Source organism: Eptesicus fuscus, chromosome 22 (assembly GCF_027574615.1).
Source record: "Eptesicus fuscus isolate TK198812 chromosome 22, DD_ASM_mEF_20220401, whole genome shotgun sequence".
Lineage (NCBI taxonomy): Eukaryota > Metazoa > Chordata > Mammalia > Chiroptera > Vespertilionidae > Eptesicus > Eptesicus fuscus.
This window is the reverse complement of record NC_072494.1, coordinates 9,874,723-9,902,253: the sequence shown is the minus strand read 5'-3', so window position 1 is coordinate 9,902,253 and position 27,531 is coordinate 9,874,723. Positions and strand designations below refer to the sequence as shown.

The 27,531-nt window shown below is 55.3% G+C and overlaps 1 protein-coding gene across 1 annotated transcript in view; it reads right to left on the bottom strand.

The window, feature by feature from the left end:
- ATP1A1 (ATPase Na+/K+ transporting subunit alpha 1) overlaps positions 1-22,204 on the bottom strand; it is a 28,855-nt gene extending 6,651 nt beyond the window's left edge. The window contains exons 1-14 of the mRNA XM_054711411.1: positions 21,928-22,204; positions 11,850-11,954; positions 10,974-11,033; positions 8,783-8,986; positions 8,027-8,140; positions 7,501-7,635; positions 7,285-7,402; positions 6,441-6,709; positions 5,489-5,687; positions 5,144-5,253; positions 3,303-3,437; positions 2,662-2,854; positions 1,345-1,520; positions 292-428 (exon numbers count right to left, since the gene is read on the bottom strand). Coding sequence (XP_054567386.1) covers positions 292-428; positions 1,345-1,520; positions 2,662-2,854; positions 3,303-3,437; positions 5,144-5,253; positions 5,489-5,687; positions 6,441-6,709; positions 7,285-7,402; positions 7,501-7,635; positions 8,027-8,140; positions 8,783-8,986; positions 10,974-11,033; positions 11,850-11,954; positions 21,928-21,939 — 1,967 coding nt within the window. The 5' untranslated portion in view covers positions 21,940-22,204. The remainder of the gene's footprint in view (positions 1-291; positions 429-1,344; positions 1,521-2,661; positions 2,855-3,302; positions 3,438-5,143; positions 5,254-5,488; positions 5,688-6,440; positions 6,710-7,284; positions 7,403-7,500; positions 7,636-8,026; positions 8,141-8,782; positions 8,987-10,973; positions 11,034-11,849; positions 11,955-21,927) is intronic.
- Between the last annotated feature and the right edge of the window lie 5,327 nt (positions 22,205-27,531).

Sequence of the window (27,531 nt, the reverse complement as noted above, 5' to 3'; positions counted from 1 at the left end):
GGCGTGACAGCGGAAGGTAGGCTGCCGGGCGCTCCGCGTGACCACGCCCCGAGTCCCCGCCCTGCCGGGGGGCGGCTGGCACCCACCTGACCCCGTCACGTTCTCACGTGCTCAGGACAGCGAGCACCACCCGAGCTGGCCACGAGGACCGGCTCGGGTCCCCTTTTGGCCCCGGGGGGGCATTCCCCACTCAGAGGTGACCTGGAAGGAAACCACGCCGGCCCCGGCGGGAGCTCTTCACCCCACGGTCCTCACGCTCGAGGCCGACGCCGCTCTGCGCCTGCTGCTCACCTGGGGTTCACCTGGCTGACGGGGATGTTGAGGCGGGCAGCAATGTCCTCCACCGTCTCGTTGCCCTCGGAGATGATGCCCACGCCTTTGGCGATGGCTTTGGCGGTGATGGGATGGTCTCCGGTGACCATGATGACCTGTGACAAGGAGCAGGGCGGGCGGTCAGCCGGTGCCGCTGCGAAGCAAGCACCATCCCGAGGCCGCCTGGCGCAGGAAGACGCGCCGAGGGCCGGGTCAGCTTGGCACGTCCTAAGGAAAGGAATGCTAGCCTTTCTGGGTGTTCACGGAGGGAAAACACAGACGCCAACACCCAGGTTTTATCTCGGTACCGATCCCCCAGGATACACAATGTCTATTCTTTTGTTTACACAGTCAGATAAAACTCTCGAATTACCCAAACCAGCGAAAAAGGATGCGAAACTCCGGTGCGGGTGGGACCGCAGGGGGGGGTGCCACCGGCATCCTCAGGGGGGCCCAACTTGGGGGGAGAGCGACACGTGACAACAATGTCAACTTGTTGTTCCTCTCCCCGCCCCAAGGGCTATCGTAGAGGAATGCACGCAGGAGGCCGTGATCAGCGACAGGGACTACTTTTCAGAGTCGTTCAGGGCAGTAGTTACGACTCACGGGAATGAAAAAGCTTCCCCGTGTGAGGACGCCTGCACAGCAACCCGCGGCTGTGGAGCAAGACGTCAGACTCCAAACGTTCATTAAAACCCGTTCGTGAAAAGCACAGAAGACAAGCCATTTCCTGTACGAGGCATGTTTAGAATCAAAAATTAAAAAACTTAAGACCTTAGCAAGTCTTCTGCTCTTTTTAATTTGCTTACATGTCTTTCCCCAAAAAGGTTTTCTAAAAAAAAAGTCCCTCATCTGTTTACACCGATGTTTTAGTAGAATTGTTTTCTTCCGACGGGAACGGAAGCTTTGGAGAAGGGATAGCGGAGGTGAGAAAACCAGCTGGCCACGTGGCTGCCAGGGGCCACGTCCCTGGAGGGTGCCCCAGGCACCGGGGGTGAGGGGAGGGGGTGCCCAGGAGGCGGGCTGGCCTACCTTAATCCCAGCGCTCCGGCACTTGCCCACGGCGTCGGGGACGGCAGCCCGGGGAGGGTCGATCATGGAGATGAGCCCCACAAAGCAGAGGTTTTCCACAGGGAAATTCACCTCATCCGTGTCGAACTGGAACCCTTCGGGGAACTGCTCGTCCGGCAGGAGGAGGTGGCAGAAGCCTGCAGGGAGGGGCGGGAGCCGTGAGGCCTGGGGACGGGGCAGGACAGCGATGCCTGCACGTCCACCTTCCCCTGCGTGTCTAGTCGGGGCTGTCTGTGAAAGTCCAGTTTTAGAACAGCACGAAGGGTTCGTGGAACGCACATGAATGAGTCTCTGAAAGGAAAACCAGGCCTCCGAGGAAGAGGCACTGTTTAGTGTGGAGAGGGCGACGATGGCGTGGGCTGAGCGCGGGGCTCAGGGTTGCCGACCTGCCCACTCTGTGGCTCAGACCTGGCACGTCGTGGAATGGTGTCTCGGCTTCCCTCGCTGGAGGAGGAGGCCACATCCCTGCTCACCATTCATTCACACAAACCAGATGCCGGGCGCAGAGCGGGCCGCCCTGCTGGCTGCTGGGGGTAATGCAGCGCAGATGGTCTGCCCAAGGGGTTTACCATCAGCTTCGTTCACAACACCAGTCACAACGTCCCCTTCCTTCCCACGTGTCCAAGGGTGACAGTGGACTCGAAAGGGGTCTACGGTGGGTGCCGTGTGGGCTCACAGGAGAGACCGCTCCTACTTGGGGGCGGGGAGGACGGATGGATGGAGAAACAAAGAGCACGTGGAGTGGAGAGGGACCTTCCGGTTGGACAGACACAGAGAGGCCAGGCCTCCCGCTGCAGAGGGAGCAGGTGAGCCAGCGTGGGCCGGCCATCAGGTCTAAGGTCCCTAAGCTGCGGGAACAGGGAGATGACATAAACGATTTCTGCCGACCGGCGTCCTACAGGTGCCGCTTTCGCAGTTAGACTCCACTGTGGGCAAAAGCCCTTTTCACCTTAACCTGCAGCGGCCGACAGAGGAGGCAGGCAGCTCCCCGCCAGCAGCTCGCTGTGCGCCCACGTTACGAGCTGATGCCCACATTCCCTTGCGACCTCACCACCATCCCGGGCAGCCGGGAGCTGGCTCACCTACAGGCCTGGGAGTTCACTGCAATGCCAGAGCTCAGAGGTCACGGACATAGCAGCCCAGGTCAGACAGGGTCTCCCCCCCCCCCGGCTCTTCCTGTCTCCACAACGGGGGGGTGGGGTGTGTGTGTGTGTGTGTTGTGTGTGTGTGTGTGTCGAGGGGGGAGGCCAGGGTGGTGCCTCGCTGTCCCGCACGTACCCAGCACGCGCTCGCCCAGGCCGCCCAGCTCCAGGTAGGCGTTCTGGAAGGCGTCCTTCAGCTCCTCGTCCAGCGGCTGCTCCTTGCCGTGGAGCAGGATGGAGCTGCAGCGGTCCAGGATCCTCTCCGGGGCCCCCTTCATCACCAGCAGGTGCCGGGGCTCGGCCGTGTTGGCGTTCTTGTGAATGGACAACTGGAAGGAAAGGGTTGTTCGGATGAAAGGGCGAGGCGCTCCCTGGAGGAGCACGGAGCTCCCTGACCCGTTAGCATTTGTTTCGGCAAAAAAAAACGAGACCCTCATGTCTGAACCTGCCTCACACCACGGAACATACTCTGAATTCTACCGAAAAGGCCAGCACGGCGACAGTCACACATCGACGACACGTGTCGACAGACAGCATTTCCCTGAAGGAAATACGTCCCTCATCCTACAGAAGTCAAACCAATTAGGGTTTCCTACGTGGAGTCCACGGTAAGCTCCAAAGCAAAGGCTTCCATACCGTGTGAGCGATGCCCCTTCAGGAGGCACTGACGCGTGTCCCACGCCCGGAGGGAGACAAGTGCTTCCACGGTTCTCTTCGTTCCCCTCTCTGCCCCTCCCCAACCCCCCATCGCTTGACCCCCCTCCCCCAGCTTCAGACCTGGTACTTGTTGGTGGAGTTGAAGGGTATCTCGACGAGCTTGGGGTACCGCTCTCTCATCTCCTTCACGGACCCACAGCACAGCTCGATGCACTTCAAGAGCGCCGACTCGGAGGCGTCGCCCGCCACTGCCCGCTGTGGACACAGACGGCATGTGTTAGGTTCCCCGAAGATGCTGCACTGAGGCGCCACCTCGGGCGAGGGAAAGTGACCGGGAATGTGGCCCCATCTGGGCAGGAGGAGGGGAGGGCGGGGAAGGAGCAGCAGCTCAGACGCAGGTCACCAGGCCCGTCCCCCGCCCACATCGCTATCTGAAGGTGTCACCTGCCCTTCGGAAAAGCAAGACACCCTTTGCAACCTACTTGAGCCTATTTTTATCTTCCCCTCAAAGCCACCACCGTTCCCAGACACACACACCTCTGGTTCCCAGACACACACACTTCTGGTTCCCAGACACACACACTTCTGGTTCCCAGACACACACACTTCTGGTTCCCAGACACACACACTTCTGGTTCCCAGACACACACACTTCTGGTTCCCAGACACACACACTTCTGGTTCCCAGACACACACACTTCTGGTTCCCAGACACACACACTTCTGGTTCCCAGACACACACACCTCTGGTTCCCAGACACACACACTTCTGGTTCCGAGTCTGAGAACACCTAGTGAGAAAGCACACACTCGCAGCGCTCCCACCGCCCTTCAGTTTGCAAGCACACGCCTTGGGTCCCGGCACTGGGAACACACGGTCCGTGTCAAGGGTGAAGCAGAGGACTTCGTACCCCAAACACGGCTGCAGGGCGATATCCGGGCCTGACGGACGCGAACGGAGAGGCACTGCCAGCCCCGACAGGGACACAATCAGCCAACGTTCCAGCCGAAACCCACACCTCAGGTAACGCACACTTACAATCCCATCGGCATGGCCCTGGCCCCTGGAATGCTGGGAAATACATCTCCAGCTCCCTTTCTGGGGCTTTTGAACCAGGGAAGGTTTGCTGCTGGCGAGCCCCTGTGCTTGAAGCCTAGAGGATTTCTTCTTGGAAGCAGGAGGGGAAAACGTGTGACGTTTTATCCCGAAAGACAAACACTCTGCTCCCATCAGAGAGGACAGTCCCCTTTAAGAAATAAAAGAGCCTTTATCTGCCCAGCAGAAGCCACCTCCGTCCCATCTGGGCCGCCACCTCTCTGACCACCGGGTCTCTGACTACAGGCGGCGTGGCGTGGCCAGGGCGAGCCAGCCCGGGCCTCCATGTCCCCAGGGGCCTTGGGCAGCCCGTGCCTTTCTGACACGGTCTTCTCCGGACATCCCAGCAAAACCTCATGAGGCCGAGCTTATTTTTGCGTCATGAGTGAGCAAGCTAAGGACAAAGAAGATAAGAGAAACGGCTGGGCTATTTTAAGAAAATAAATGGCTTAAGGGATTTACTGGAACCTCCTGCACCCGGACATGCAAATGCGATTACGGAGCCGCCCCCGCTGCCCGCCAGGTGAGGCGACAGCCTGAGACACCAGAATAACACAACTGGGTTTCCTATCGCTGAGGTCTGCACGGAGGACGGCCTCTCCCCTCGCCCACCCGCCTTCGGCCGGTTTTTACTGTAGACTCGCTTCTTCCCAATGGACGTGGGGCACGGCGAGTGCTTCAGGATCTACAGGCAGCAAAGGTGCCACACGGCAAAGCATCGCCGGGACCATCCCCGCGTCCCACAAGGAGCTGTCCTTACAGGCCGGAGGCCGTGCTACCTGAGAACAACACTCCCAGGTGGTCCCTGGGTGGTACCCTCCCCCCCCAACCCCCCGCCTGAGGGCTAAGGCACTGCGGGACGTACCTTCAGGATGGGCAGGTTTTCCTGGTTGGCCTGGAACACGGCCCTGTTACAGAGGCCGGCGATTCTCGACAGGGCGAGCCAGGTGGCCGAGGACTTGTCGAAGGAGACACCTGACGGGATCAAGACAAACAGTGGGTTGATGTTGTGTTAAATCCCGTGAGAGTGGAATAAATCAGGTTTTAGGAATTTTCCAACCATGTTTGTATGACAAATTCAGTTTTCCTATTGACATGCAAAAAAAAAAAAAAAAAAAGGAAAATCTACACCCTGGACTCCTTACAAAATGATTAAAAAATAAAAAAAAAGCAGCGTGGACCAGAGGCTGCGGCGTGGGGCGGGCCTCACCGCTCTGATTCTCCGTCGTGTCGGCCTCGTGGATCTGGTTGTCGAACCACATGTGGGCCACCGTCATGCGGTTCTGCGTCAGAGTCCCGGTTTTGTCGGAGCAGATGGTGGACGTGGACCCCAGCGTCTCCACGGCTTCCAGGTTCTTCACCAGGCAGTTCTTCCGGGCCATGCGCTTGGCGGTGAGGGTCAGACACACCTACAGGGCGTCAGGAACCGATTACTCCCGTCTCCACCGCGTGGGGATTCTAACGTGGTGGCTGCACCCTCACACAGAGCTGTGTCTCAAGTTAGCTCTCCAACCTCCCTCTGAAGTCTGAACAAATAGTAATTGTTCCGGCCCTCGCTGGTCTGGCTCAGTGGATAGAGCATCGGCCTGCGGACTGAAGGGTCCCAGGTCCGATTCTGGTCAAGGGCACACGCCGGGGTTGCAGGCTCGATCCCCAGTGTGGGGCGTGCAGGAGGCAGCTAATCAATGATTCTCTCATCATTGATGTTTCTATCTGTCTCTCCCTCTCCCTTCCTCTCTGAGATCATAAAAATATATTTAAAATATAATAAAAAAATAAATAACAATAAAAATAATAATAATAATAATTGAGCCATGTATAGGGGGCTTCCCCTCCCCCAAATAAGACATTAAGTGAAAACAGCCGGGATTTAGCACATCCGGTTCCCCCCCTCAACCCCAGGTTTCCTTTCTCCGTAGGCTATTCCGGAACACGTGACAATACTAGAACACAGTTCATGCTTCTGGATCACTATCGTCCACATGAGACACGCCGAGGTCCCCCACTGCCCAAGCCCACCATGTGGCTCTCGAGAAAATCTCTATACAAACACGGGTGCAATAAAACCTAGGCGGGCGGCCCCCAGGAGGGGGTGGCTGAGCCTCACACCCACGGGAGCAGATCTGAGCCGAGCCGACCCGACCCCGAGCGCAGCCTCGTACCGTGACCGTGGCCAGCAGACCTTCGGGCACATTGGCCACGATGATTCCGATGAGGAAGATGACGGCCTCCAGCCAGGTGTACTCGAGGATCAGCGAGAGGATGAAGAAGGACACCCCCAGGAACACGGCCACCCCCGTGATGAGCTGGATGAAATGTTCGATTTCCGCAGCGATGGGCGTCTGGCCGCCTTCCAGCCCCGAGGCCAGCGTGGCGATCCTCCCCATGACGGTGCGGTCTCCAGTGTACACGACAATGCCGCGGGCAGTGCCTGGAAGGGGGAGGGAGTGCACCAGAGGTTATCGAAGCAGCCGCAGAATTTGCAGGTGCCTGGATGGTTCAAGAAGGCGGAAACACACATTTTTGCCCGGCCGGTGTGGCTCAGTGGTTGAGCGTCGACCTATGAACCAGGAGGTCAGGGCACATACCCGGGTTGCGGGCTCGATCCCATGTTTCTCTCTCTCTCTCTCCCTTCCTCTCTGCATTAAATTTTTAAAAAAAATTTAAAAGAAGAAACACATCTTTAAGGGCCAGCTCTTGGGTGCTATATGCTGTTTGTTTGAAACCAGAGACTTTGGCAAAGGGATCTCCGTCCCTGGGCAGTGAGCGGCTCCGAACGCCGAGCTGGAGGCGCGCAGCCGCAGGAGGGGCAGGAAGGGGAAGAGCGGCCGCAGGCTCCCTGCCAGCGGGCGGCCCCTTCGGCTGCGCTGGACCGAAGTGTCTTCAGAAACCGAGCCAATGACGTGAAAACAGAAAACCGTGTCTGGGATTTTTGTTTGTTTGTTTTTGTTGCTAACGACTAAGACAAGTGCCACGCCGCGCCAACGGTGCCTTCCCACGGCCCACCTTCCACGCAGTTGGTGGAAAAGAAGGCGATGTTCCTCGTCTCCAGGGGGTTCTCGTGGGTGAAGTCGGGAGACCTGGTCTGGGGCTCCGACTCCCCGGTGAGCGAGGAGTTGTCCACCTGTCGGCGAGGAAAGGCGTCAGTGCCGTGAGGGCACAGGCTCGCCACGGGCTGCCGCGCTCCCGATGCCCACACGGCGGGGGTCCGTGCCAACCTACCTTGCAGCCGTTGGCAGAAATGATCCTGAGGTCAGCAGGGATCCGGTCCCCGCCTTTCACTTCGACCAGGTCCCCAACCACCACCTCCTCCGCGTTGATGCTCATCTTCTCACCGTTGCGGATCACCAGGGCTTGCTTTGGGAGGGGAAAAGTTTACACCGTTAAATCAGGGAAAAACGATACCAAACGGAAGGCCGTGTCAAAAAAAAGAAATCAAGCTACCCAATGATGTGTAATTCTAATCACCCGAATGCATAACGGGTATTATTTTTATTCGCACTAACAGCGACATTAACCTTTTTATCTGTCCAAGTGACAAGAGACGCTCAACGGCTCTCCGAGAGCTGGTCCCCTCCTTCCTATGGCACCTGCCCCCTCTCCGTCCAGAGGGCAGACAGGCACAGTCTGGGTGGGAGGGGAAGCATCCCCGCTCCTCTAGTCACTGAATTCTCCGGAAAACCTGGCCTGCACACCAGCTCCCACGCCGGGGCCGAGTCAGCCCGGGGACAGGACAAAGCAGCCGTACCTGCGGAACCATGTTCTTGAAGGATTCCATGATCTTGGAGCTCTTCGCTTCTTGGTAGTAGGAGAAACAGCCGGTGATGATGACGACAGCCGACAGCACCACGCCGAGGTACAGCTGGGAGGGGACAAGCGTGTTAGCGCCGCACGGCTCCGGGCCAAGGATTGGGGAACATTCAATTTTTGACGGACGAAAACCCAGGTTTCTAACAGGGACCGAGGCTTCAGAAATCGAGCATTCGGCTCTTCACATTTATATTTCTCAAGACCATGCCTAGCAGAGTCTTAAATGGAGGCACACAGTCACTGGGTCACTAACCGGATAGACTTTTGGAAATGTTCTGATAAGAGTTTCTCCTGCTTCATCAAACTAAGGACATTCTTGGAACTTGTGACGTTTGGAAAAACAGCTAGCAAACCTTTCCGGACACGTGTAGTAACGTGCCAATCAAGGCTGACAGCGTGGTCTGTCATCTAGCGAGTGGCAGCCGGACCCAGGCCGGGACCCGCGCAGGCCGCCCGTCACAGCAGCGCCACGCAGGGCAGCGGGCAGCTAGCAAGGGCCTCCACAGGACCGGGGATGGGAAGAGAAACCCCCATCGGAGGAGCGATGGACGGGCCCTCAAGGCAACCGTGGCCGACACTGCTTTTCCCTGGCGTTCAAAGCCATCCAGACGCTAGCGGCAGCCGAACACGACCGGGCAGTCAAGACCAAGAGGCTGCCCTGCGTGCATCCAGCGTGCGGGGGCGCGGAACTCACATTATCATTCTGAGGCTCCTCTTCCGTGGCAGCTTGGATGCCGTAAGCCAAGAAACAAAGAATCGCTCCAATCCACAGCAACATGGAGAAGCCCCCGAACAGCTGCCGGCAGAACTTGACCCACTCGGGGGTGGTGGGAGGGGGGGTGAGGGCGTTGGGACCGTCGCGGGCCAGGATCTCGGCAGCGCGAGCAGTGCTTAAGCCCTGAGAAGCAGAGGAACGGAGATCAGACGTACCGCTCCAGCCCCCGACGAGGCACTACACCCACCCGGGAGCTGGAATGCCGTAACGAAGGGTCCGGAAGGAAAGATTTCCCACGCCAAGGCCAACCCCGACGAGTCCTGGTGAGGATCCCCATCCACAGCCCACGTTTCCCGAGAAACCCACGGCATCCAGACGGAAATGGTTTTTAAAACTGACCCGTGGACCCTAACCGGTTTGGCTCAGTGGATAGAGCATCGGCCTGCAGACTGAAGGGTCCCGGGTTCGATTCCCGGTCAAGGGCATGTACCTTGGTTGCGGGCACATCCCCAGTAGGAGGTGTGCAGGAGGCAGCTGATCGATGTTTCTCTCTCATCGATGCTTCTAACTCTCTATCCCTCTCCCTTCCTCTCTGTAAAAATCAATAAAATCTATTTTAAAAAAAATAAAACTGACCCGTGGACAAATCCAAGCCCAGTATGCTTTCTTTCTAAGATGAAGATAAGGGATTCATGCTAACCTGCACTTTTTACCAACAATATATGTAAGTAACTGATTCAGTAACTGGTTCAGTTTTGCAAATTAAGAGCTTTGAATTATCTGTATATTGAATTTGTCAGGGAGGTAAAAAGCCCTCTATAAACATCGAAGGAGAAAAAAAAAATCTGTAGGAATCCCACCTACTATTAGGTCAACAGCCCTGTTTTAAGTGTAGAACTCTATTCTCTGGAGGATGTTAAAACAACCGTCTGGCAGGGAAGGGCCCACACACACATGCATGTGTCAGCTACACTCCCACCCTTCCCACCTGGGAAGGATTCCATGGAGGAGTCCACACTATTTTCTAAACGGGCCTCAAAACCCAGATCCCCCGACAGCAGACGGCAGCCACAGGGCTCCCACTACGGGGGAGAACGTGGCGACTCTCTCACCATCAAACACCAAGTCAGAGAAGGACATCACGGTGCCCAGAGTGTGCGTGAAGACGCAGTCTGGGTTCGTGTTACTCTGAATATTTGAGCTAACCCGGGAGTGTGGGGAAAGGGAAATCCAGCAGTAAGGGCAAATGAAAATGTCCCTTTTGTTTAGGGCCCTCCCTCCTCGGCCTGGAGTTCACGGTGTGATGGTCTGGGCAGCACAGAGCCCACCCGCGGGCCTCTGAGCACGGCGCATGCCAGGCCCTGCACCCGGCGCTCCAAGCTAGCCCGTGTGGTTCCCACGATAACTGTGTTTGGTGTCATTAATCCCGTTTCACAGGAAAGGAAACAGATCCACAGCGTTGGACTACAATGACTTCGGGTCACAGAGAACGGATTTCATAGGAACCTAATAAACGTCAGTTTCATGACCCAGGTGACGTGCTGAGCCTGCCCAATGGGGCCTCAGGGTCAAGGCCAGGGCACCGGGGCCAGCACGCCTTCTTAGGACATCGGGATCATTGCTGAGACAATGGCTACATAACAGCTGGGATGCAAGTTATTCCCAGAATTTCTAGGAGTTGAACACCTACTTTAAAGGTTTCTCTGAATTGTGTGTGTTTTTTTTTTAAAAAAAGGGGGTGTGTGTTTCAAATAAATGACAAGGTTCTGGCACACGGCAATGAGCTAGTGGGTCAAGTGCAAAAATCTGAATTGTTGGAAGTTAACGAAGAAGAGTAAAGGGAAGATTTGTGATCAAAAGGCCGGAGTGACCACGGCTTTGGAGCTATTCAGTTTCAAATCCTGGTGCTCCCTTTTACTGGGTCTCACCCACTGCAAAGTGGGGGAGATGATCATGTGCACTTTCAAAGTTCCAGGGGGAAGAATGCTTTTTAAAAAGTGTATGAAAAAACAACAGGCCGTGCATGTCACGAAGCAGATACCCCGACAGCGGCTGTCGTCACGTTCCTCCCAGAGCCCCCAAGGTCAGGCGTGTGACATTGGGGGGGTGGGAGGGGGGGAGTGACAGGAAATTAGGATTTTTGCACAAAAAGTTTCAAAGGAGAACATACGCGGCTCAAGTCGGTTCCGTATTTGCGATGAAGCTCGTCAAGGCTCAGTTTATGGTCGTCCTAAGGAAAAGCAGAAACAAACACCACTGAGCACGACCACAGAAAGGCTCTGCAGAGAGCATCACTCCGTCACGGCTCCGAAAGGCAGGCGCTCTCCAGGGCAGACGCTGGTCTGCTTCCCCACGGCCGCATGGCCCAGCAGCCCCCCACTTCCCACGGAGAGTCCCCACTGCAGGAGGGCCGAGCTCAGCCGCCACACACCTTCGGGGAGTCCCTCGGCCTGGAGCGGGCAGAACCGCCCCTGCCTTCCGAGGACCAGGCAGGTTCTAGACAGACTGCACCTGGGGAAGTCCCACAGCCGAGGGGCCGGAAGTTCCCAGCAATCACAGCGCAGAGAAGCACGGGGGTCCCTCTGGCTATGCCACGGGGACCGGGTAACTTTTCTGCCCCTCTAACAGCTTTGAAAACGAAAAATGTTCTCGCTGCCCTCCGATTCGATAAAATCTGCACAAGTGCAAAGACCGCGTTGCTTTTAAAATAAAGCAAGTCTCGCCTGGCTGGAGGGCTCATAGGTCAACCTATGAACCAGGAGGTCACGGCTTGATTCCCAGTCAGGGCACATACCCGGGTTGCAGGCTTGATTCCCCAGTAGGGGGCGTGCAGGAGGCAGCCAATTGGTGATTCTCTCTCATCATTGATGTTTCTCTCTCTCTCCCTCTCCCCTCCTTCTATGAAATCAATAAAAACATATTTAAAAAATAAAATAAAGCAAGTCTCTGACTGTGTGTGTGTTGGGGGTGGGAGGAATCATACACTCAAAAGATACGATACAATTAGTCTTTAGGAGAACAAAGCCACGTTCCTCCGGGCACTTACCATAGACACTTCTTTCTTCAGCTCATCCATATCCCTCTCTTTCTTCATCTTTTTCTTGTTGCCATGCTCCGAAACGGCCGCAGGCTCATATTTGTCACGTCCAACCTGCAGGAGAAGGCGGAAAGATGTGGTTCGTTATGAAGGTTTGAGCCGTGTTTAGAGAGCCATCGTTCTGAATATCACTGGGCTCATCCTCATGGAAACTGATGCGCTTACGCCGCACGCGAAGCAAGGCCATCATCTATTACTAACGCCGCCCCTAAGCTCACGCCGCGCCGCCCGCGGGGAGGTCGTGGCCGGCCTCAGCACGGCCCTGCAGCCGCTTCCAGGCGGGGCGCGAGCTGGGCACCCTCGGGCCAGTCGCGAACGCTTACATCTCCGCGTTTTCCTTCGGTGGCGTGGGGGTGACGACAGGGCTTCCCTCGGTCAGTGTTCTGGGGAGGACTGGATGATAGGGTACATCTAGGTACTAGTTTTACTTAAATCCCTGGCTTTGCGAAGAAGTCACTAAGTATCAAATGTAAGTAACTTTGGGGCTCACCTAAGAATGCTGACCTTCCCGTCTTCACGTGAAAGAGTCAGCCTCGGAGTCCTTAAAACTCGTCACGTGAAAGAGCGAAACCAAGGGGTCCCCACCCCAACCCGCAGCCTGGAGAGAACCCCCCAGACGAAAGCTGCTGGTTTTGTTTTGACGTGAGCAGGATGTGGGGAAAGCATGTGCTTCATCAGGGAACTCACAGGATCCACCCACGCCTCTTGAAAAGTGGAACAATTTCTAGAGAAAATGTCGATTCCCTGGCTTAAATTTAGCTTGTTGCACACTCCCACCCCCCGTGTAAAATGCCTGCGCTCATCGCCACACAGCCTGGCCCCGGTGCTGCCGAGCCGCCGGCGGCGAACAGCCCCTCGCTCCAGACGGGCCCCCCCCACCGCCCACCACCTAGGAAGGGCAAAGGAAGGAGGTGTGGCGACACTCTGAAAGGGGACGCTCCCTGGAGCCAGTGCTATTATTTCGGACGCTCGGAGGCACATGCCCAGCTACTAAGACAAGGAGGAGGAACGTGAGTCCAGATTAAAATTCTATCGCGCTGAAGATAAAATTAAAGAAATGAACAACAACAACAACAACAAAACCCGCCGGAGTACGGGTCTGTTTCAGTCATGGCTGATAGGGTCGCAAGCACATACCATACTCACTTGAAGCGACTACCCGCTTCATGCTCTACAGAGAGGCCCCGCCCCGAACCGGTCGGCCCTGCCCACACGTGGGGACATGTGCCGCATTCCCACGGGTCACCTCCCCGGTCACTCTGCAGTGTCCCTCGACCCACAGCTCCTTCCAACAGAGCAGCTCTTTAGCTTCCGCCTTATCTGTTGAGCATGAAGCAGGTCTAAAGATAGCCGGCATTCCTGACATTCCCTCCGCTGTGGATGGAGCAACCACACAGCCCGGCCCTCTGTGCACAGGGCCCCCGGTGCCGGACGACAGACAGACAGACGGACCGACAGGCAGACACAAAGGACAGGGCTCCCAGCGGAGGAGCCACCCGCCGGCAGTGGCACCCCCTTCCCGGATTTAATGGGAAAGCACAGCCCTGAAAAGGCATCTTAAAGCCACTGAGCAGGGAGCTCGGAGACTCGTGTGGCCAGTTTGTATGGATCGTTAAAATACGGCTCCCAGGGCCTCGTTAAGCAAGCGGGGCGCCGTTAAAATACGTTTAATTTAAACATATGAAAATCAGAGTTAAAACCGCTCTCCCCACGAGGGAGGCTTGGGTTCTTTGCAGACTTTCAATATTTTCCACCCAAAAGAGGGGGGGAGAGAAGGATGGAGCAGCTGGGCCTTGGACATGGTCCAAGGTTTTATCCCCATTTTTTTTTTTTTTAACAAAATAAAAATCTTGCCTGCTGCCGCAGTGGCTAAGTCGGCTGAGAACGGAGATCCCTTCGTAGCCCACCCCTGGTCATCAGTCCTGCTATACCAGGCGCCGTTTTAAATGAGGACAGTGGTGAGAGACACAGGAAGTATTAACATGTGAGCCCCCCCCCCCCCCGCTTTAAGATTTTTCCCTGTTAGGAAACGTTGTGTCCAGAAGACCAGGCAGGGTACACAATGTATACAATTCAGTTCTTCCCAACAAGGAACACAACAGGTTAATAGCTTATCTTGATGGGAAGCACATGACTTAACCCTTTGCACTCGCTTGCTTTTTCCTCGATTCCTTTATTCTAATGCTGTGTCGAGTCACACTCGACATCCAAGTGCAAAAGGTTAAGTCCCTATCAGTCTCCATCATTACAGTTACAAAGCAGAAAAAATTCTGTTGTATGCGTGTTGGCGTGCACGCGCGCGTGTGTGTGTGCGTGTGTCAGGGTGGCTACATTGTGGGTCTGGGGGGCGGTGCTTCAAAACGGGTAAGATAGCACTTGGTTTATCATCTCCTGTAAAAGCATTCTGGAAGCACCAAGGTCACGGCAAGGGGGACGGATGACAGGGTTTCCCCGATGGCTGCGGCCTTCCCGCTCCTCCGGGCACAGAGCAGAGCTCCCATTCGTTTTTCCTTAGGAACTCGGCACCTCCCGCCATGCCCCGAGGGGCCCTCCCCGGCCCTGCCGCCTCCGGAAGGGCACAGGGGAAGCTCAATGTCACACCCTTCTCCAAAGGGCCACTTGTGAAAATGAAGTTGGTTCTGTTCTGGTTTTTTTTTTTTTCCCTCCGTTCTAATTTAGGAAGTGGGAGGTCACGACAAGGGCAGGGGCTTGCCCACTGTGACACAGCTTCCAATGTGTCATGACTGCGTCCTGCGCTTCCCAGGGATTCCATCTTCTCCGAGTCACCACCCTGAGGGGGCTGCCGTCTGACCGGGGTGGAGGGAGGGGGTGCCCAGGAGATGGGAAGTGGAGATCCTTGGCCAGAGGAGCCCAGGTGAAGACATGTTGTCAGAAGGTGAAGCCACTCCCTTAAAAACATAAATGGGACCCTTACAAGAGGGAGGCATCCCCGAGACCCCAGAGGCTCCTTCCTCCTCTTTGGCAATAAAGAGCTGAAAGGGGGTGAGCGGGGGCAGGTGGGACCGGTCCAGAAGACTAGCCCGGGATTTTAAAGGGGCACACAAACCAACAGTGCGGAGGGCCAGGAGAGACCCTTCCATCCCGGACGAAGGTCACTTCTGCGTAAGCTGGAGCTGCCACCCCAGCCTCCACTCTGTCTCAACTACCAGCCTCCGCCGGGGCAAGGCCCCTGGGGTTTTCTCAACACCGTGCATCATGGAGGCCTGGCCTCCGTCCCCACCTGTCAGCTCAGTGCCCGGGGGCAGCCGGGAGCTCAGAGTTCAGCCTTCCGAAACACCAGCTGAGAGAGTCTCAAGGCTTCTTGGAAGCTGAGCTGTCCGCGCCCTTTGATAGGTTATTAATTCATCCCCAAGTCATTCCAACTCTGCCTACGCCAGCTCCAGGGTCTTGAACAGCCAGCCCGTTTCCTCATCTCTAAAATGGGAGCAACACTTGGTGTAACCACTAGAGAATCTAGAGAAGGCATCCTGACAAGGCTGATTAGTCAAGGCGCTGCCATCAAATCTGAAACAGGACACCTGGGAACCGCAGTTTCTAAAACCCACAAATATTCTGGATGCGCCAGAGGGTGGGAAGGGTAACTGCCCCAAAGCTGACCAGGAGGGTCACTGAATGGGCACCTCTGAATCCAATCTGGCAAGTTCCGCCTTAGCAGGGAAGCTGGGGGGATGGTCTTTGGCCCTGCTGGGGCCCAGAGGCAGTGGTGTGGGCTACCTCCCTCCTTCATGTAACAGGTGGTGGTGGTGGCAGCGATTGGGGGGGGGGGGCCTCCAATCTTCCTGGGATCCGATATTAATTAATCATCAAACACAATTGTTTAGGTGAGCATATGCACTCTGCAAAGAGCTACAAAAGGTTATTATAACTTGGTCTTAATTAACAAATAGATTCTGCTATTCCTCACTTACTATGAAAATTCCTTTTAAATCTTACAAAAACAACCACCACCTCATGAGTATTTTTTATTTCATCTCATCAATTAAAACTTACAGAAAAAGGTGTGTGTGTGTGTGGGGGGGGGATACATGGTGATAGAAAGAGACATGACTTGGGGTGGTGAACACACAATACAAGATACGAATGATGTATTATAGAATTGTACACCTTAAGCCTATAATTTTATTAACCAATGTCACCCCAATAAATTCAACGGAAGAAAACAACTTACAGAACATATGAGAAATGATCACGCCCAAATGACTAAATCCGCAGTTAGTTTATGTCTAAGGAATCTTCTAGCCCGGTCCCCGAGGACTGCCCGGGTGGGGGAGGACCCGCACTACCCCACACGGCCCCGAAGGGACGGGGGACCACCATGCCTCCACAGCCCTTCTCTCACGGCTGGAGCCGGTCACCGAGGCCACTTAGGCACACAGCTCAGTACCTCCAACCCGGGCTGCAGCCCACCAGCCAGCAGCGGACAAAGAAAACGGCCCTGGCCCTGGCCTGCGGGTTCCCTCAGCCCCAAGTCACAGAGGCTTTGCCGGCCTCCCCAGTCTGCCTGCGTGGACATTTCCTCACCGACCTGCCACAGTGTATGTCCTCCAGGGTCAAAAAGAATTCTAAAACTGCTCACGTGTCAACGGACTTCAGATCTACTCCCTATCTGGGAACGTGTTTTGTTTTTATTTTCCATTTAAAAAAGCAAACCCTTTCTTTTCCGTGGGGCATTCTGCCTCTACCTTAGGCACCTGGGCGACAGGAGTTCCAACCTCCTGCCTGCTCCTCCTCCCTCTGCTGCCCTCCACACCCCTTTTCACTCAGCCACACGGCTCCTGGGCCAGGGCTCCCCAACAGGAGAGTGGGTTTGAGAGAGAGCTGGCACCAGGGTTCCCAGCGGCCCGAATCCGCTCCCAAGGAGTCCTGCCCACTCCTCACGGGTGCCTGCAGGCGGGGCAGGAAGTGCATTAGCTGCCAGGCTGGAGGAGAAAAGGCAGCCAGGCCCGGGGGACATGTCATGTGAGCTGAAACAATGAAACAAGTATGGCGCCATGGAAGCATCCAGGGGATGAGAGAGAAACACAACATGACCCCCTGCCCTCACCAAGATGACAGACTGGACAGACACATCCAAGGCCAAGACTCACAGGCCCGAAACCTCACGCTCTGAGGAGCGGGCCCCCAAAGACACAGCATGGAGACCCAGGGCCAACGTTTTCAACAGAGAGCATCGAACAGCTGTCACTAAATGGGGTTTGAATAAAATCAGACACAGAGATAATGAACGTGAAGATATAATTCATTGTCAAGTCACAAAGGAACTAAGGAATGAGGTCTATTGGCCAGAATTCCCTTGGCTCAGGATCCAAATGAAACCAGAGAAAAACTGCGGGGGGGGGGGGGGGGGGGGTAGGGAGAAGGGGGGGCAGGCAGCTCTATTCTCACTGACAGAATTTGCTCTCCCCACACCAGTCACATCAATGTGAAGATCGTCTTGTGGATTCCTCACAACAGATTTCAGCACAACTAATGAGGTGAGTCATATGCAGAGAACAGTCTCTCTCTGGCCCCAGCCAAAGAACACATTTCCTCTCATCCACTCAATTCATGGCAACGTGAGAAAGTCCAAACCTGGCCTGGTTACTCTCCTTTTCCAAAAACGTAGAAAGGAAGGACGGTTTAAAAAAAACAAAACACAGCAGCCAGGGGATTTTAAAATTCTCTCTGCTTCCCAGGACGCGCCTTCTCGGCGTAACGCAGGCCTGGACAGCTCTGGCAGGGACGAGGGCACACGGTGCCCAGTGCTCTGCTGCCAGACGCAGCCACTCTGATTCCTGTGAGCCCATCTGATCTGACACTCGTGTTTCTCCTCGGGCCTGCTGGCTGGCACCGAGCCCTGGGCAGCTAGATGGAGGCACCGCAGCACCGTGTTCTCGCTCCCGCTCCCTCGCTCTCATCACGGGTAGCGGGGGGAGGGGGCTGAAAAGCCCATGTTATTTTGAAAGACTTTTTACAAAGAGTTTTAAAAACGTCAAATCCTTTAAAGCGAAAGTAGGTGGCAACGCGAAGATGCTATGAAATAGGAGGCCAGTCGTGCTGAATGACACCTCCACGGAGCTCGCCTTTGGAGAGCAATGGTGCTTCCCCTTCTTGTCATTCCTTAATAGGTTTTTCAGGTGAAGGAAAGCTGCCCTCTAGTTCTGAAAGAGCTGACGACGAACACGAAAGCCCACAGTTTGTAACGAGTTGACCTCAGTGCCCACTGTAAGTCCCAACAGCAGCCACAGCCCCACTTGCCTGCACTCAGCTAAACAGAACAGAGCTGGCTTCTCTTTAAAAAAAAAAAAAATGTTTTATTGCTTTTTTACAGAGAAGAAGGGAGAGGGATAGAGAATTAGAAACATCGATGAGAGAGAAACACTGATCAGCTGCCTCCTGCACACCCCCCACTGGGGATGTGCCGCAACCAAGGTGCATGCCCTTGACCGGAATCGAACCTGGGACCCTTCAGTCCACAGGCCGATGCTTTATCCACTGAGCCAAACCGGCCAGGGCAGAGCTGGCTTCTCTTGGTGCTCAGGGTGAGGACCCCACCTAAGGGCTTCTTTAAACCGTGTGTTTTTAAACGAATAAAACTAATCTTACTCCCTTTTCCATACAACAATCCTTAGAAAATCTCAAAGCCTCTTTTTTTTTTTTCTTTCTTAAGTTGGGACATACTGAGAAGAACACAGCCGGATTTGAACAGAACCTCACTCACCTGTCAATGTGTGGCTAACAATCATCAGAAAACAAGGACTTAGAAGGGTTCTGGGACGGAGCATGGATGCGTACCAAGCCTGCTGTGCTTTTCAATGTTGAACCCCCTTTTTATTTTTAAAGGCAATGTAGGAATAACCCGTCTAGGGGTCTGCATATGTTAAGTTTTAGCCCTCATCTGGATAAACATTTTACTGGATTTTTTTTATAACCCTCCCCCCCCCCCCCACTTTTTTTTGGTTGTCAGGATTAGCCTACTCTCAATCAGGTTCTCAGGTTTATGATGCAGACCTCCCCCTTTCTACCCTCCCACCCCAAGGTGAGTCACTGGCGTGTTACAAACTTACTGGCAGAGAACACTACAAATTAAACATTAAGTTGCCCAAAGAGGATACACCCTCAGAACAGGGTACAGAAAGAACACAGAGCAGGGAGCTGTCCCGCTCGCCAAACACTTCACGGGCAAAGGGTGTGATGCAACCCGACCCCTTCTCTCGGCCCCCCCGGCGCTGGTGCCTCCTGGGCTAGGGCCTCCTGTCCGAGGGCTGCACCTGCGGGTGGCCAGGCCTGGGCCCCGATGCACGTCGAGGGCTCTGTCGAGCAGTTTTAGGTCTAAAGTACTAGCTTTATAGCAGCCGGAGGAGATTTAGTCACACTTTCCAGTTGAGCTCCAAAAGGGCAGCTGATAATGCCACCTGAGGACCGGGATTTCTGCTGACAGGTGTATCCCCTGGGCAACCTTCACCTGAACCTTTTCCCCTGGAAATCACTGCTCCCAGGCGAGGGTTCCTTCTCCAGGGAATGAGCTAATATTCAAACAATGGAGGGCTGCCGTGAGGGGCCTGGTGGTGTCCCCCCCCCCCCCCAACCTTTCACAATCTGTGTACCTTGTGGCTAAACAGTTGTGGGTGGCAGGCCTAGCTGCAGATTTAAGCCTCGTCACTGGGCAAAAGCACCCACTGAAAAAAGGGACACAATCCTATTTCATCCAGGAATGATTCAGCTGTTCTTTCGCTTTCCTATCAAAAGCTTAGGAATCCGGATTTTTAAGGAGAAATAAAAGCACCTGAAATGCCATCAAAACCTAGGCTCCCACCGGTAGTGGGAAGAGGAGGGGGAAGACATTAACAATGACCTTAAAAATTAGCTGCCAGCACCGGGCTTCCTGGTTAACCAATTATCAGCAGGGCTTTAGTCACCACTCCACCCACATTTTAATCCTCATGTGGAAAAATCCTAACGTTTCAGCATAAAATATCCTTCTGAACATTTGGACTATCACCGTCAGTCACTGGGGACAAAAAGGGTAACTTTATCCAAGGAAAACCAGCACCAACACACACACACACACACACACCCTTTAATGGTCAGATGATGAGACTATCTAAAATACTCAATACAGCCCAGAAAATAAGCAGATCACCTCGTGTTAGCCAGTTGGAATTCAATTTCGTGTTTGCTAGCCACTAGACATTTTATTAGGATCCATAAGGCATCCTGATTGACCCTCTACAACCCAGGCGTATTGCCGTCTTTACCACTACTGTGCATACGTGTGGTTATGAAAGGGGCACAGACGTATCGAACATCTCCTCTGGTCCATTCAATATCACAAATGCCCCCGTTTCGTTTGAAGAATGACTGCAGAGCTCTGCATATGCGGCAATGGTGAGAAGTGAGTGTGTGATCAGGCTGGGGAGGCCGCAGGCTGCTCGCGAATTAGGGACATCTGGTGTGCCACTAATGAACCATTTGACCTTGAGCGAGTCATTTCACCTTCCTAGGCCTCAGGTACATTATCTATGACCTCTAACCCTCACAAATCAGTTATATCTGGCTCAGGAAATGGACTTTTCTTTTTATTTTATTTTGAGCGGCTTAGAGAGAGCAGATTGAAGCTTTCAGGAGCTTGTTTAGAGGAACGACTTGGGGGTTCGATGGTGCGATACTAACACAGGCCACTAACCCAGTTCCCACCGCGAGGAATAACAGGCTCCTGGCCGTCAGCTTCTAGACCTGGGCCAGCCCTCCTCCTCCTGTGCTTTTACAAGATACAAGTTGTGCATTCCCACATCTCCCTACCAGGTCCTCCACGCTGTTCCATCGCCTCCTTCGTCACCCGTGGAGTCAGGGTGCAGCCTCCCTCCTCCCCCATCACCCACTGCGCAGGAGCCCCAAGGACCTTCACAGACCTAACTAAACGCGGGTCCAGGGCAGGCCCCGAGATAAGGGGGCAGGTTCTCTCCTACCAGCACCGTCACGACCTAGCCATTTTATCCCATGAATTGATACTTTGGGGGGGTTATTTTGTATCAACTCTCAACCAGACTTTGGCGCCGCTGGGGTCGGGGACCCCGGCCTTATCACTGCCCCGGATGACAGGAAGGTAGGAACCAGAGGTGCCCGCTCTCCCCTGCCCCGCTCGGAGCCCCCTCCTCCCTTTGGGGACAGCTCTTCCGCGGCTCTGCACGCCGATCGCCGCCTGCAGCCTTTTTCGGGTTTATTGTACCCAGAGGCCCTGCTGAGCCAGCCTGTCTTCCTTCCACGTTCAATGTTAAAAAAAAAAAAAAAAAAACCCTCACACCCCTCCCCAGTGTAGGTGCTTTGGGCGCATCCTGTGTTTATGGAAAGTCTCCAGTCAAGCTCTCAAAAGTATACCTTAAAGGCCATCTTAGGGCGGTGCAGACACACCCTTGCTGGCACCGGCCCGCACGGCAGGCTCCGCAGCAAGAGGAAGGCGGCGTTTTCCGCCGGGGGAGGCCGGCCGCCGCTGCGGGGAGCGGGCTGAGCCCCAGGGCCTCCGGGGGAGGGAGCGCGGACCCCGGCCGCCCCCGCGTCGGAAGCCCCCGGCGGCCCACCGCGGCGGGAACGGCAGCCGGGAGGGCCGGGCGGAGCGCCGGGGGGAAGGGGAGGAGCGCCGGCGCCGGGCTCGCAGGGCCGAGGGAAAGAGGAAGGCGAGAGACGCGAGGTGAGGGCGGCGCGGGGAGGGGGCAGGCGCGCGGATGCCGCCGGCGGCCCAGCACCCGTGCGCCCTGCTCCTCCCTCCCGGCCCTGCGGCCCCGAAGGCAGCCTCCCGGGCCGCGGCGCGCTCGGGCTGGGGGTCCGCAGCCCCGCTCCCTCCCCCGCCCGCCCGCGTCCCCTTGCCGCGCTCCCTCCATTTCCCAAGTGCGTCGTCTTTTCAGCCTCGCCGCCCGCCAGCCCGCGCCGCTTCCTCCTCGCCGCTCCCCGCCGGCCGCCTGCGGGCGCCCTCCCGGCTCCCCCCTGCGCCTCCCGCCCAGCCCCCCGGCGCCCCGCGCCCGGTACTCACCCCCTTCCCCATGGTGGCGGTGGTCGGTGCCCGGCACCGGGTCCTGCCGCTGGAGAATCAGAGGGAAGAAGAGAGCGGCTCCCGGCCGAGCAGGCGCGACCGGGGGCGAGGCGAGGAGGGAGCTCGGGCTGCCGCGGGGCGGGACGGAGGGAGGACGGCCGGCGGTCGGGCCAATGCCGCCGCCGCCGGGGCTGCTACCGCTGCTGCTGCCACGTGTCTGCTCCTCCCGCCACTGCTCCGCGCCCCAGACCCCGCCGCAGCTCCGGCCCGCGCCTCCTCCTCACTTCCTAAAATATGCAACCTGCGTGCTGGCCCCGCCCACGCCGGGCACGTCACCGTTACCGGAGCAACCCGACACCCGCCGCCGGCCAGGCCCCGCCCCGCCCGGGCCCCACCCCCAGGCCCGGGCCGCACTGGCTGCAGCCAGTCGGGGCTCCCGGCAGGAGGGCGCCGGGCCCGGGGCGCGCGTGCCCACAACCCGGGAGGCCTGGCCGCGCCACTGCGGGGCGCGCCGACTGGCTGGCCGGCGGGGGCTCAGCGGCCATGGAGCGCCGCGCCCCTCCTCCCGCCGCCCTGCGTGACCGGCCTGCTTTGTAGGGCACGGAAGATCCGCAGTGGGTGCGGGTGGATTGTCACGGAACCGGGCTCCCCGCGTCTCCGGGGAACCGGGACAGAAACACCTCGCGCGGAGGGGCCTTTCCAGTGCATTCTGGAGCTCCTCTGGGACTAAGGGGAGCGCCCAGGTGGGGTCGGGGGTCGGGTGTGGCTGAGCCTGAAGGACCCCGCCTCCCTGCGGAGTCCCGCCCCGCGCCCACCTGCAGATGGCCTCCCTAGCCTTAGGTGCCCTCCCCAAAGCCTCCTCTGGTCGGGGATCCCCGTTATCCACCTCCCGCTCTGCCAGGAGGAATGGGTCTGAGCTGGCCTAGCCAGAGGCCCCAAGCGCTCTCCCCAAATGACAACCCCAAGGGCACCCAGTGAGTTCATTCAGGCTAGGGCGTGAAGTGTCCTGTTTGGGGATTCGCCTTTCAAAAGAAGGAACACCCGGGCCCTTCAGGAATGCATGTCCTTAGCAAAGGGGCTGCCTCCAGGTTTGAAGGCCCGTCCGGCGCCTCTCCATGCCTCCCACCCGGCACAGCAGCGCCTCTCCCAGCGCAGCCTTGGGTGCTCTGAGGGGCCCTTCCGAACCCCAGGATTCCGCCCCCTAGAGCCCTGGTCCAGAGGCGTGGTGGGTCTTCCTCCCATTATAGCTTCTGCTTCTTAGCAGCGGCTGCAGGTCTCGACGATTTAGAAAGCAAAGTATTCTGCTGATGGTTAACAATGCTTTCAGGAAGTCGGCTCTGCTCTGGGAAAGCACAAGGCTCCCGGGAGAAAGTTGCTCCACCTCTCTGGGAAATACTACAAGATACAAGGAAAATATTAACTTCCTAAGCAAGTAAGAGCTGGCCTTATCAGCTCTAAGGATTCATGGAACATGGGCAAATAGAGATGTGAAGCTTGAAAGAAAAGAGGGAGGAGGAAAGGGAGGGAGGGGAGGGAGAGGGAGTGGGAAAGGGAGGAAGAACTAGCGATCCTGTGATCAGTTAGAACATCAGGGTCATTCTTATTCCTCTTTAGAAGAAGCCGTTTCTTCCCTTTGCCCAAGAATGCGTTGTCCCGGGCTGGTGGCTCCTCCCGGGATCCTCAGGCTGGGCTATAGGAAGAGCAAAAAGAACTGTCACCTGAACTCAAATTCTTGAGTTCAGGGGGCAAGAGCCTCCCAACCCAGAACAGAGAGTTCCCAAGGCTGCGGATTCGACAGGAGGCGCCAACGGGGTGTTAGCAGGGCTCTCCTTCCAGGGTCTAGAAGATGTTCTCTTTACCTGTCCTGACAGCCCCCATCACTGCTCACCTGGAGGGTTTTGCTTGCTCAAGCTCTCTCAGCCTGTTTCAGGTGAGTCAGCCCCTGGGTCCTGGTTTGAATGACAAAGTACAACAAGGAGATTTCTCCGGCCAGCTGATCCCTGTTTTCCCCATAAGTAAAATGGCCCCTTTTCATTCGACAGTATAACCCTGGCAGATCAAGGCATGGATTGCCCTTGTCTCGAGAGCTAATGACTTGGCAGCTGACGATCACTGACGGGCCTCCCAGGACCCGCTGTGTTTCGGAGTGGGGAGAAGTGAAGAAACGGTCACAGAAATGTGAATTTTTGCCTTTACCGCCACGTGATGCTTTTACATGTAAAATCCCCTTGGATTCTCATAAATCTGAAAGGTAAAGGGCTTTAGCTCTATTTTTTTTCTGATCGAGGACTTTCTTCTCACAAGACCACTCAGCGAGTGATGGGGGAAGCCTGGCCTCACCATTGCAAAATGGAAGCCAGCTTCCTACTTCTAAATGTGGTTTCTGAGCGGGGCACCAAAGAAGTCGGGGTGGGGGGATAGGGATTGCTTTCCGCACGGCTGTCCTCACAAATGCCGAAGCTTGCCACACGCCTCTTTTCTCCCACCAAGACGACCTCGGCTAAAGCCTTTTCTCCCTACTTCTGTCCATCGGCCTACTGAGTATTTTATCAAAATGCCCTGCGCAGATCCACAGACACTCCCGCCACAGCTGATCCTACCTCCGGAGGAGCGTCCCGTTCCGTTGTCAGGGTCTCGGATAAGTTTTCCGTTTTCCACAGCTGTTCTGTGGAAAGAAACAGGTTCAACACAGACACTTCAGAACATCAGACGGCCTCCTACTGCTCCCTGGACGATGATGCTTTCTCTAAACACGACACCTACGCGTTATGGTCTAGGGCATTTCTGGGCATTCTTCAGAGGTGTTTTTAGGGGTCAGGGCTATTGGCAGGAGTTGGGGGCTAATTTTAAGAGGTGAAGGGGGAAAAAATACAGTAAAGAATCAGGAGTTGGCCAACTTTTTTTTATGGAAATGAGTGATGGAGAGAAATCCCGCCTGGTTGTAATGAGGAGCTATGGACAGGCCTATGGAATTAAGACGCATGGGATGGTGCCCAGCCGGCGTGGCTCAGTGGTTGAGCATCGACCTGTGACCCAGGAGGTCGAGGTTCAATTCCCAGTCAGGGCACATGCTGGGGTTGTGGGCTTGGTTCCCCAGTGGGAGGCATCCGATCCATGGTTCTCTCTTATCATTGATATTTCTCTCTCTCTCTCTCTCCCTCTCCCTTCCTCTCTGAAATCAATTAAAAAAATTCTGTCTGCCTCCTATCCGCGCTCTTGAAGCTCCTAGCTTGGGGCACCATGAAAGGATTGGCCTAGAGACCTTTACTAGCATCTCGAGACCCCAAGGCCGCCAAGTGTGGCGGGTTGGCCCAGTCATGGTGAAGAGAGTCAGCAGTTGTATGAAAAATATGATACAAGTCAGTGTTTTGAGCCAAGAATGCTAGCACTTTGAATAGTACTTGCTGAACTGAATAAACACACCATTGCAATTCAGGGCTTGAAAATAAGGGCTTGGTGCCTACACCCGGGTAGCATTGTTCCGTGGGAGGCAAAACTTTGGGGGATCAATGAGCTAGGAATCTGGAAGGATGGAAGTCTCTGGCCCTGAGCTAGCAAGGGAACAATCTGAAGCATGCATCTTTTTTTTTTTTTTTTAATGTTTTTTTTTTTTTAGAGAGAAAGGAAGGGAGAGGGATAGAGATAGAAACACCTATGAGAGAGAAACATCGATCAGCTGCTTCCTGTACACCCCTACTAGGGATCGAGCCCCAAACCTGGGCACGTGCCCCTGACCAGGACTCGAACCAGTGACTTCTTGATTCATGAGTTGATGCTCAACCACTGAGCCACACCAGCTGGACATAAGCAAGCTATCTTTATCTTCTACGTTTCCTAGCTGCCTCAGAAAGCCGCTCAGCCACCATTCTCGCTGAATTAAAGCCGGTGCTTCTCACCAGAGTTCTGCCTGCCAATGTCCATCCCACCATTGCCGATCTGTGTCCTCCTGTCCACCAGCAGACAAGGGCACAGGTCCAGGCACACCGCTGACGATCAAACATCTGTCAGCTGAGTAATTCCGACCCCTGTAACATTTCCTTCAGACTCCATACACCTCTTAATTCCCCTTCAAGGTTCTTCTGTTCTCTTCTGATTATACTTTGTCTGTTAATGACTTGAAGCCCTCAAGTGTTGCCTCCGGAAATGTTAGAGAAGTCAGCCTTCACCTAGAGCCGTGGTTCTCAACCTTCCTAATGCCTCGACCCTTTAATACAGCTCCTCATGTTGTGGTGACCCCCAACCATACAATTATTTTCGTTGCCACTTCATAACTGTAATTTTGCTACTGTTAATGAATCGTAATGTGAATATCTGTGTTTTCCGATGGTCTTAGGCTCTACAGCAGCGGTTCTCAACCTGTGGGTCGCAGCAGAACCGCTGCTGTAGAGCCTAAGACCATCGGAAAACACAGATATTTACATTACGATTCATTAACAGTAGCAAAATTACAGTTATGAAGTAGCAACGAAAATAATTTTATGGTTGGGGGTCACCACAACATGAGGAGCTGTATTAAAGGGTCGCGGCATTAGGAAGGTTGAGAACCACTGACCTAGAGCAAGCATGTCAAACTCGAGGCCACGGGCCGCGTGCCTCCTTTATTTAAAGGAGCGAGTTTGACATGCTTGACCTAGAGCCTGTCCCAGGGGCTGTTACCCACCACACAGCCAAGTCCTCAGCCTTTTCCTCCGCCTCCCTTAACCCAACGGCCACCTCCATCATTTGCCTTTATCCAGAGCAGCCTTAGTAAATACAACAATGAGAAAGGCTCCTTTAGTCGTTTCTCATGTGTTTGACATCAGGCCCTGAAATTAAGAGCCAGGATGGGGTCTTCTCACACCCTCTCCCCATACACTTCTTCTAGCCCCCCAACCCCAATCCTAAACACGCTTAAATGTCGCAGCACCCTGGCATGTAAAAACTCACCGTGTGTTTTCTTCAAGTCAACAGCCATGGGGACATTGCAACCAAAATTCACACGGCAACAGAGAAGGAATCTAGACCGAAAATCTAAACAGTATAGACGCGGCTTCAGGTGGGCTCACGAGGAGGGGCAGGGGGTAACTCACCTGACCGTTAGTCTTGGTCCCGGGGACACAGCCCTGAGCACTAAGGAAATGAGTGCTACCGCTGGAGGGGATGGATTTGCTATTCTTGGCTTTTAAATCTTCCTTGCAAAACAACTGAGCAAGTTCTGTGGAAGCTGGTCCTATTGAGAACAGTCCTCGCCCACAGCTGCCTCTGCGGGGACCCTGGGCTTCAGGGACCCTGGGCTTCAGGGACCGGGCGGATTGTCCTGTCACCAGGTGAAAAGCCACGTTAAAAGGGGAGGATACGGCCCGACCGGCGTGGCTCAGTGGTTGCGTACCGGGAGGTCATGGTTTGATTCGGGTCAGGGCACGTGCCCGGTTGCAGGCTCGATCCCCCGTGTGGGGCATGCAGGAGGCAGCGGATCAATGATTCTCTCTCATCATCGATGTTTCTATCTCTCTCTCTCCCTCTCTCTTCCTCTCTGAAATCAATAAAAATACATTTTTTTTTTTTTTAAAAAAGAGAGAAGAGGATACAAAACCATCAAAAAGTGGTTTGGTTCATCAAAGTTGG